The sequence below is a fragment of the Lytechinus variegatus genome, chromosome 18 (assembly GCF_018143015.1).
Source record: "Lytechinus variegatus isolate NC3 chromosome 18, Lvar_3.0, whole genome shotgun sequence".
In the NCBI taxonomy this organism is placed as follows: Eukaryota; Metazoa; Echinodermata; class Echinoidea; order Temnopleuroida; family Toxopneustidae; genus Lytechinus; species Lytechinus variegatus.
Genome location: NC_054757.1, coordinates 19,678,031 through 19,689,952, shown reverse-complemented (window position 1 = coordinate 19,689,952; position 11,922 = coordinate 19,678,031). Strand labels below are relative to the sequence as shown.

General features: G+C 34.2%; 1 protein-coding gene across 1 annotated transcript; it reads right to left on the bottom strand.

Moving 5' to 3' along the window:
• Positions 1–7,552: 7,552 nt before the first annotated feature.
• Positions 7,553–11,922, bottom strand: LOC121432126 (S-crystallin SL11-like). The gene is made up of 5 exons (XM_041629980.1): positions 11,645–11,922; positions 11,108–11,200; positions 9,722–9,837; positions 8,514–8,618; positions 7,553–7,768 (listed from the first exon to the last, which is right to left on the bottom strand). The coding sequence occupies exons 1-5, from the start codon at positions 11,790–11,792 to the stop codon at positions 7,595–7,597; spliced, it is 636 nt and encodes a 211-aa protein (XP_041485914.1). The 5' UTR covers positions 11,793–11,922; the 3' UTR covers positions 7,553–7,594.

The window sequence follows — 11,922 nt, the reverse complement described above, 5'->3', positions numbered from 1 at the left end:
GAAACATGGTGCATGTGAACTATAGAGCAAACACCCTGGAACTATACCTTAGCCGATATCTCGCCAAGAAGATCGACCTGCAGTTATGGACTTCAAGTTATTCAGATCAAGATTACATTAGACTGATTTTATTGTAGACACCTAACAGGCGAGTCTCATGAATCAGTTGGGCTGTTAACGTTCTGGAGTGGATATCTAGCAAAGGCGATTGACCTTCTGTTATGGACTCTCAGGTGTAGCAATCAACATGTTGCCTACCCGAGCCAGGGAAGCCTTCCATGAAAGGATACTTCAGACGTTTTATCAGACAAGTCTGTTTTAACCAATAGTTACAGTTGTAACGGTGCTTCCCATCAAATCAGAGCCGAGGAAAGTTGTCAGATGTGACAACTTGTTGGACAAAAGTATTGAAATACCCCCCTGAGACCCGTTGGATAAAACTTTTGCCATAAAAAACTGGTAATTTTTTTTGCAAGAGTTTATTTATGTGGAAGTTTCATTAGCATAATTTTGTTTGCCAGAGTTTTTTATTTACGGCAAAGTTTTATGCAACAAGTCCCTGATGTTTCCTCTGCAAAACATATTGCAATTACAGAATGATAGTCACACTTTACCTGTAGTGTGAAATTCACAATTCTTTTCAAGGAACATATATATATTATACTGTATGTTCTGACTGTTCAAACTCATACTTAATTTGTTAATCAGACCGCTCACATAATTATCTCTTGCATCGCAGGGAGAGTAATATTCTTTTTGGTTTGGCCTTTGAAATAAATCTGTCACACTTGGAATTTGTTACGGCCTCTGACAACCATTACAATTTCAACTCCATGGTTGTATACTCTGTAATTGTCACTCGATAATATGTTTGTTCCAGGGTGTTTGCTCTGGCGACAATTGCTCCACTGTAAATTTGTTATAGCCATTAGAATTTCAACTCCATACTTGTAAACTCTGTAATTGTCACTCAATAATATGTTGGTTCTATGATGTTTACTCTGGCGACAATTGACCCAAGGTAAATTTCACACACTTATGCAATGACCAACTTTGACCCTGGATCTAACATTATACCCTACCCTAAACCTACTGTAACCATTAACCCAACTTAAAACCCTATTGCAACCCTAACCCTACATCATAGAGGAAATAAAGCCTGGAGCAATTGTCGCCAGAGCAAATATCGTGTCACCTTAAAGTTAAATCTATGGTTTTGTGGCTTAGTGTTTTCTCTACGATGTTTAATTTATGGGGACAACTACATGTTTAATTCTACTTTGATTTGAAACAGACTTTGGAATTTCTTACAAAATTTTGTTTCTTAAGTGAATTACTACATCCAATATATGCAAGTTCCATTTTTTTTTTAAATAACTTATTGCTACACACTACAGCATTTGAATAATACCAAAATGTAATAAATGTACATTTAGAGGTGGGTGCTATTAATGAGGTGTAAATATATATTATATAATTTCTACTCACATGAAACAGATACCAAGATGTCTGTCTTAATTTATTATTGTTAGGTGCAATATGAATTAGTCTACAGGAATAAGTACAGTGTATCTTTTCTTCAGGTTCTTTCTTTGATTTTTTCCCCTTCCTTTTTTTTTGAGTTACTATTTTCTTGTTATTTTATTTACCGGGTATGTTTTCTTTTATTCATACACCTTTCCTTTTCAAATAAAAAAATTGCCATTAGTTGATGCTGTGCATGTGCCTGTATTTCTGCACACTTTGCGACCAATAATGGGTCCTGTTTAAGTGGAATCAGATTTCTTTTTGTACGATTTTGTTTTTTTACATGAATTGATAGCAAATCTAGCATTCCCAAATGAAATTTCTCAGAAAATGAAATGCTGTTTCTTTTGATCCCGCTTCCTAATGTGGAAGAATATGATTCTCAAAGCTTTCTTTTTTGTTTTTTTTTAAGGATTGATGGGAATAATTGCATTTTCATAAGCAAATACTGAGAAGGGGGAAAATGGAACAGGCAAACATTTGTAAGGAGAAAGAAATGAAACATGTCACACAAATTTCAAAGTGTGCTCATTTTTCATTTTCTTCCCTAAAAGTTTGACTTTCAAGTATGACTCTACATAAACTTTCTGTAAACCTTCAGGATTTTTATACCCTTCGCCTGAAACGCATTTGAATATTTACTTATGTTCTGTTGATATTAAATTTATTGGCCCATTCTGTACTCGGTTTAATCTTTAAAACTGTGGTCTAAAGTTGTGGCTAAAATATGGACAGCAAATTATGTCACTTATCTTAACAACGGGGATTCTGTTTGTGAGCATATTTGGTGTCCAATTTATTCACAATTTTCCGTTAATAATATCTTGAATCATTTCTCATGGGGAAAAACTTTAAAACACATGAAAAACATTTGTGTAAACAAAATTTTGATATTTTTGACTTGCCATAATTTTATCAAAGATTTAGTCCATGACTTAAAAGTTAAAATTTCTGAATACAGGCCATTTTATACGTGAATTTAGATTTGTAAATGTATATAATGCTTACTGATATGTATATTTTGCTTGATTTTTCAACTTGCACATTTCTTCAAAGAATATCCAAACAAAGTTTGATTTTATTTTGAAACAGGCTATTGAGATAAACATATCCCAGTTTCACGCATCTTCTCATCAATTTCAGGGAACAGGCAATGATATGACAATACTGATTTGGTGCCATTGGTTGGTTGAGAACAAATTTTTTAATTGATTTCTAACATGTGTTTACTGATAACAAGGTCTTATGAAATTACAAGGCCCAGAATGGTAAACGTTTGAGTCTTTTTCATTTCATTTTAGGAAGAAAAAAAATTACATGTACAAGGGTTGGATGTGTAATATTCTCTTACTGGTTATATGCTCACAATGTTACTGTAAGTCTTAAATACGGGCATTAGAGTTATACTTTGATTATCTTTGTTGAAGTAAATTCATATATTCAATGGGTTGTGACCAAACCGGTTACCATCTTACAAACAGTTATAATTGAGCCAGTCTATTTCAAATGTGGAAATCCCTGAATGTCCTAATTCTTCAAACTGAGAATACTCACAGCATTTATTTGGGAAAAAAAGTAGATTTGTCAAGAAGATGAGGCATGCATGAGTATTCACTATTACACTCTGTAGATGTCTGCATTTTAGATAATGGTGTTACTTGTTTCCCATAGTTTTGATTGATCAGGGCACTGTCTTACAAAGAGTTACGATTGATCAAATCAATCGTAACTCTATGGAAATCCATCAGTGTCATAATTTTTTTCTACAAAAAATTTGCACAATGTCCTTTTGAAACAAAAAGCTCAGTGAATTTTCAAGAAAAAGCAATGAATGCATGAATATACATCATACATGTGTAGGTAGAAAATATTATGAACAAACATTCATAATAAATATTGACGTTGCTGGCTTTCCATGTGTGTGATTGATCGGATCAATTGCAACTCTTTGTAAGACGGGGCCCAGATATATATCAAACAGCCCTGAGCCCCTCAATGATATACATGTAAGATATTAGGTATTGAATCGGTGAAAAGTATGAGCCCCTTAATGATATACTTTTAAAATATAAGGTATTGAATCTGTGGATAGATATGAGAGTTCTGGTAGCGATAAAAATGTTCTCCAGAATCTTTTGTCGAAAAGTATGAAAATTTCTGTCTAAGGACTACAAAAGAAATGCACTTTGAAATGCCTTCCAAGAGCTGGAAACTAAATTATATGGAGTAACTAATGTCTCTGTTTTGTTATCTTATTTATAACGTCATAATTCTTTTTATTTCATTAATGATTTTTTTCTATTTTTTCCAGCGTTCACTTGATCTCAAAAAAAAATAAGGTTATCATATTTGGGATACTAATCATTGTTTATTTGGGGAATGAATTATTAATTATGTTATTACAGGTATTCATTTATATTCACAAGTCTTTAAGTTTATTCTTATTGCTATATGGGTTGCTTTGATAAAAAGAACGTTAAATTATTTGAATTGACATGGTAGATTTGGGATACTAATCATTTGTCATCCTGATTGTGTTATTCATTTCTATTCATAAGTTTTTCTTGTAGTTTCTATGAGGCTAACTTCTATTTTGTTATCTTGTATTTATATGACTTCACAATTACAAATTACTTGATCTTTTTGGATACTTGGTCCCTTCATCACAAAGCTTAGTAATTTATAATAGGATTGATTTGTTCTTATTGAACATATTAGTTGGTACAATCTATTGTAAAAATCAATCACATCGCTTTTGTGTTGAAGGGCCTGTGATGAAATGACACAAAACTTACTGTTCATACTAATTTTCCATCAATGGTAAACTACCATGGTAACAGGCATCTACAGCCAATATAAAAAGTAAAGGTTTCCATGGTTTGTTACGTGTACCATCAATTCTGTCATCGAGAGGTTATGCGAGCGGGCACAGCCCTACATTACTTCCGTGCAATGTACCCAATTCAGTCTAGGCCGTCACATCATTTATATTCAAGTTGAAACATAAATGATGCCATCTACAAGCTTTTGTAAATTATGTTATTTTGAAAAAACCTTTGATATTAGATGGAACTACTTATTTTTACAGGGTATTCAACTGTAAATATCTTCATTACACATTGAGACCATAAATTTCTTAGGCTGTGTCTTCTGTATAATTTGACATGTGTACTATGATAGCTAGGGTGCATAGGGACTTTGTGATATTGTGCCCTAAAAGAATATTTCATTATTTGTCATAATATTATTATTATTATCATTATTACTGTTGTGATAATTTAGAGGGGGGTTCTTTTTTCTATTTTTTTTTAGGTGTTATGGGTTTTTTCTGTATGTATTATTTGTTGGGGAGTTTTGAAAGCATAAAAACAGATAAATATTTTGATGCAAGAAATGAAATAGAGGAATCTTGACTTGCCATTTTAATTTACGGTAGCTTTAAAGCAAGGTTCAACTTCATCCCTGTACTGTAACTTACAGTGATAGCCTGTATATATAGTATTTCTGTTAACATATGTGTACAAAAGAAGAGAAAGAAAATGTGTATTTATTAAAGAATATTATATTTGAAAATGGTATATTGCTCGACTTTGTGATTATTTGTGATTGTTTTCGTGTGGAAACAATAAAATATTTAAATATTTATAAATATTTTTTATTATAACGCCTGTATAAGTAATACAAGCTCCACTCAACATTTTTCTATATTGAAATTAATAGATTAAACAAATTGCCAGTAAGGCCTTTTTCGTCTCTTCTTTCTTCCTCTTTGTATCTTCTTTTCTTCCCCCCTCTTCCTCTTTTTTTTCTTCTCTTCCTTTCCTCCAATACTTATTTGTCATGTAATATTCCCTAGATATTGTATATATTCCTATTTCTTTCATTTCATTTGCTAATAGCACTTTGAAGCTTCTGTTTAAAGCACATTATAGATTTTGTATATTATTATCGTTATCATTATTGTTATTATTGCTTTTATAATTATCATTAAGTCATATAGTGGTATAGTATACCAAGTGGATACAAGATTGAACAGGTACATTTATAGCCCAACTGGAAATTAGACAAAATGTATGGTTATTTTCATGCTGTGAAGCATTTGAAATAAAAATCATTGAAAGATATTTTTTTAGATGTGGTCAAAGTGACATTCAGACCAAACGGTCCCCTTGACAAGTATTGCCTCAATTGACCAACTAAACATAGAGCTATCTCTGTTAGCTCCATGCACTAAACAAGTACGCTATCTTGATTGTTATGTCACGGACGTACCCTCACACATCGCTCAAATCGGCCATGAACCCGCCATGAACACGTATAGTGTTGGGGCAAAAATACATCCTTTGTAAAGTATAGTTTTTTGTACCCTCTTAAATTGGACCGTAAACACATAGGCCCGAATTCACAAAGGAGGTTTAAACCACCAAAAACCAGGAGCTAGGTTTTTCGTGAATTCGGGCCATAGTTTTCCTAGAGAAATATATACATGTACTCTTTTTCATTATTTTAGTGTGCTTTACATCCTTATTTTTGCACGTAACGTGCCCATTCTTGAAAAGGAGATGATACTTTTAGCGTGTTATTAGTATTTATGTATTTATTTATTTATTCATTTTTATTCATTTATTCATTTTTTTTGGGGGGGAGAGGGGGTCACGCAAAATATGCACTTGTCAATGAGAGTGCCCCCCCCCCATCCTCGTTGTGGAATGAGTTAGCAAAATATTGTACCCACAAAATGATTTTCACGAATGGGTTCTTCAGTGTGGACATAACGACTATGGAAAATCATTATGTAAACAAGCACACAATAGAATAATCTTGTGATAATACTGTCCGTTTGATACTGCAAGCTTCAGGGGCCAGAAACGTGCAAGAAATGTAAAAATACTCCCAGCAGTTTGATTTTTTTTTTGTTCATATTTTCACACGAGTTCTTGCATGTGCACCATTTTGCTGATTCACTATTGTCCAAAAATGATGTGTCTGGTTTATCTGCATCTAAATTATTTTGCTAGCTGTATGATCATATTCAGGAACCCGGCCAATACCAGGGTGATTTCTCAACTGTGTTAGGTGAACACAATCTTGACTAGATATATCTTAATTTAGAGAAATGTGTACAATCTGTTATATTTAAAAAATACAGTAATTGGCATAGACCTGCTATTATTTATCAAGGTAATGTTCACTCCAGCAATAACTTGATTATTGATAAAGGGGGGTCAAATCACGTTCATAATATTCCAGAAGCGGATCTAGAGGGGGGTTGGGGGGTTGCACCCCCAAAAAAAAAAAAAAAAAAAAATCTGGGGACCATTTTTTAAAGTCTTATCTTTTTTTTAAACTTGTAATTTCATTTTATTCTATTTCTATGTATTTATTTTATTTCATTTATTATAATTCCAAGGTCCCCAATTCTTTGTATCTATGTTGTTAACTGGCCTTACATTGCAGGGAAATGCAACTTAATTTTTACAAATTTTCATGGGGGTTAATTTGGCAACGACCTCTATACCAAAAATAGTGGTGTTTTAGATGCAAGAAAACGCCATTTTCACACACAGATTTTCAAAAATTTCCCTACTGTGGGAGGGGGGTGTCCCCCTCCCACAGTAGGGAAAATTTTTGAAAATTTGAAACCCTCCCCCTCGCTCGCTCCGCTCCCTTGGAGTCGGTCGCTACGCTCCCTCGCATACCACCCCAACCCCCCCCCTTTATAAAAAGCTGGATCCGTCCCTATATTCTCCGTTCCTCTCTCTTAATTCTCTTTTTCCCTTCATATCTCTTCCCCTCTTTGTACTTGTACCTCTCCCTCAGAGCAGTTAAATAATGGTTATAAAATTTGTAAAGCGCTTTATAGTTTAAGTAAATAAATGAGGTAGATCTAACATACTTTTGAGAAAGACTCTTCAATAATTTAGAAAATTTGCTAGGGAGGATTTTCAGTTTATTAATGATCCATTCTTCAAACTTTTCTAAGTTTTTTTTTCTTCTTTACATTGCTTTTTCTTTCTTTCTTTAAGCATTTCTGATGCATTATAATATTATTTCTATCAAGTCTAATTTAGAGTGGAGTGACTTTCCTCGTCTTGAGATAAGACGACAGTGGTGAATCAGATTTGATGGACTGGTAATACTTGACGAGCAATGGGTAAGGATCCAGATAACCGTCGACTTTCAGAGCCGAGTCGAGGAAGGCATCGAGCAAGTTGAAGACCACCAGATCAGCCAGGCTTATCTATGAGAAAATATTTTTATATTTTTATATTGGCCCATTTATCATGTTCGTTGAAATCGCTATCAGAACCTTTCAAATATTTGCTTAAATATGAATGATTTGGTATTGCAGTATAAAACTTTTTTAATATAAATTAAAGAGTAAATCACATGTATTGGTTGTTTTCTCCTTTAGTAAGTAGTACTTTAAGCTAAAAAAAATTCATTCAAATTTTTATATATTTGCTCCAGGGCGGCGTAAGGGTATTTTGATGGGGAAAAAATAAAGATCTGTTTTTTTTATATTTTCTTAGCTAGAATAGTTCAAATTATCATATATTTGCTAAGGGACGGCGTAAGGGTATAATGATGGGGTGCAGGTGAATTTAAAAGGACGATTTCTATCAATTAAACCGGGTCATTTAGAAACACACGACCCAGACTTCTTTTTCCTTCTATATTCTTCCTCTTCTTAATTTCCTCCTGTTTTCATTATCAAAAACAATCATAGAGGGTCGCCTGTAGCGCCTCCCGAGCTGCTGTCACGCCGCACCCATAACTTTAGTTATATGACTACCCCCCCCCCAAAAAATGATAATGATAATAATAATAATAACAGCAACATTTACATAAAGTTTTGGCTGAAATAAAGTATCAATATAAATTAAAAGCATATAGGCCTACAGTGAAGAAATAAAAGAAATAACAAGACAAAAATACTTCATGCGTTGCTTATAAATTTATAGATATATCGACGTTGTTCTTACCTTATTTCCAACAAAGTACTTTCCACCCCCTTTCTGAAGCTTCTCCACAAAGAATTCAAAGAATGGTTTTAGAGTTGTGTCCCTTGACTTGAGTAAATCAGCCGTCTAAAAAAAATGAAATCAGAAATCCTGGGCCCCGTCTTACAAAGAGGTACGATTGCTCCAATCAATCTCAAGTATATGGAAATCCATCGATGTCATAATTTTTTCTTTAGGAATTTGCCCAATGTCCATTAAAAACAACGAGAAACATACTGCATTGTCAAGTCAACAGTGAATGTATGAATATGCGTCATTTCTAGAAATTATTTTGAACAAACATGCAGATACAGGTTGACGTTGCTGGCTTTCCATAGTTGCGATCGGTCGGATTAATTAAATCGTAACTCTTTGTAAGATGGGCCCCTGGTGGACTTATCCTTTTTATATCCCAATACAACTGATTTGAAATATTCGTTAAAAACAATTATAGACCAATATAGGGGAGGCGGAACGGTTTTCAAAGAAAGGGTGGCCTGCATTCACAAAATAACAACCACATATATTTTCAAGTTTCAAGTATCCTTTATTCATTTCGATTCAACATAATACACAAATATGAAATAATAAACATACAAATCAATACATAAAATACCTGTGCACACGTTTGTTTTTTTTAAGTGGGGAATTAAGCCCCCCCCCCCCCGTTCCGCGGCCGCTGAAAATAATCAGAGAAACATTAAGAAATTTTCTTAAACCCCCTTGGAAACAAGAGAAGAATATAGATATTAGACCAAAACTGACCGCCTTTGAACTCCCTCAGCCTCCCAATTAACAAACTGATCCACTAAGAATTTATAGAATAAACATGTATACGTTAATTTATTAATTATTGTATTGATGGAATAGTAATTATAAAGGAATTTATTCAATAAAGCTACTCTTGTTTGATACCCTTTGACACGGACCAGCTTCTCATTAGTATTCACTTCTCGAGTATGGCTCTCATAACGGTTCTTTTTTGACGTTTTAGATACCTTGATTATTTACAGTTTGATTTTTTTTTCATTTCAATTTGATCAGGGGACCGTTTCATGAAAGCTGTCAGCACTGACAAGTTGTCTTTCTCCGACAGTTACCATAGTAACAGTCAAAGGCCAGTGCCTTTCAGCCAATCAAAACCAATTTAGTCAGTGCTGACATCTTTCATGAAACACCCAGATACTTACTCTTTTCGCTGCATCCTTTTCTAAATAGGCTGGCCCAATCGCAGTCTCAAAGTCGGACATTATCCCAAGAAACTCGTCAATTTCCGTAGATTCCCAGTTGTTACTTCCATAAAACCCTTTTCAAAGAAGAGAAAACATCAATACTGCAGAATTAGAACATTGTACGAGAAGGATCGTGTACACTTTTTGCGTGAAATGATTTTTTTTAAACTTTGAAAATTAAGATCAGGGCCGGGGAGGGGATGAAGAGCACACCCATGCCTATTTTTACAAATGTGTCTTTCCCTTATTTTGTGTGATATAATAATCTTTTATTAGCTTTTCAACGCAGCTAGATGAAATGGCAATTTTTACTTACAGGTCTATATAAGTAGATATTAAAGGGGAATGAAACCTTTGGAACAAATAGGCTTGTGTAGAAACAGAAAAATCAAAGAATAAGAATAAAGAAAGTTTGAGAAAAATCGGACAAATAGTGAGAAAGTTGTGAGCATTTGAATATTGCAATCACTAATGCTATGGAGATCCTCAAATTGGCAATGCGACAAGGATGTGTGATGTCACTGATGAACAACTTTCCCTTTGGTGGACTATAAAATACCCTCAAAATGTCTCTTTTTGCTTTTTCTTATGATGATACAAACTCTTTATCCATGATGTATTCTTAAAAAAATATGTATTATATGCCCTCATGTAGACAGAACACATGATTTAAAGATAGATGTGACAAAAGAGGCAATTCTAGTGAAATATATACTAAAGTAATGGGGAGAGTTGTTCACAAGTGACATCACACATCTTTGTCGCATTGCCAATTTGCTATGTCCATAGCATTAGTGATCGCAATATTCAAATGCTCATAACTTTCTCATTATTTGTCCGATTTTTCTCAAACTTTCGTTGATCTTTTTCTTTGATTTTTCTGTTTTCACACAAGCTTTCTTGTTCCAATGGTTTCATTCTCCTTTAAAATCTAAAATGTGTACGAGAGTGACATCAGTTTTTACAGGGAAAAAAGAAAAGAAAATGGAGGTGGTGGTTATCGCTTTTGGAGGGGCACCAATTTGGAAACATTGACATTGCTTTTTTTCATTTTCTTCTTCTCCGTTTTTTCGACTTAAGGGCCCGGGGTATATAGAATGATCCAGCCAAAATCTGGAAAACTAACAAAAGATCGTCGTGTGGCCCTTTAATTAAATTGGCATTCATATTCAGTTTACACCTCCCCCCTTTCTCTCTCTCCCTCTCTCTCTCTCATTTCAAACAAACAATTTCAAAACATTTGATAATTGAAATATCTCTTTCTCTATATTGATAGTTGAATTATTTTTTCTATATCGATGGCCAGAGACTATTCTATTCTCCTAAGAGCGGATATCGACTTACCGAATTCTCGGGCGAGATAGCGATATATGGCACGACTCTGGGCAATAAGACGACCTGAAACATCCAATACCGGTATAGCACTAAACGGGAACCCTGTGCAATGAAATTGCATATATACAAGAAATGATATGAAGATCATCATCATCATCATCGTCATCATCATCATCATCACCATCATCATCACCACCATCATCATTACCATCAATATCATCATCATCATCATCAATCATCATCATTACCATCAATGTCATCATCATCATCATCATCATCATCATCGTCGTCGTCATCGTCACCACCACTATCATCATCATCATCATCATCATCATCATCATCATCATCGCACATGTGATAATCAAAATTAATTTTGTCATCTTTATCTCCATTATAATCGCAAACATCTCCATCATCACTATCGCCACCATCACCATTAAATTCATCATCATCATCATCACCACCATCACCACCAACAACAACAACATCATCATACAGAAATGAACACGAGGTTCTAAGTTCGAATCTTGAATAGAATTATCTTACGTTTCTTATCACTCTTTGCTTTCTTCCATTCTTCTCCTTCTACCTGAAAACGGACATCTTCAAACTTCTGATTCGCCAGAGCAAAAAGCATCCTCGTCGGCTCTCCCCGAGCCCGACCGTCGTAGTAGAAAAACTTATAGGTGGGCATCTTATAAAAAAAACTTAAATTCTAATCCGAAATTGAGTATAATGCTAACTCTTAACAAACTGGTACAGTCGAAGGTTGTCGATTGAAGCCGAGTCGAAGACTATCTCATTAACTATCTCCCAACCTCGAG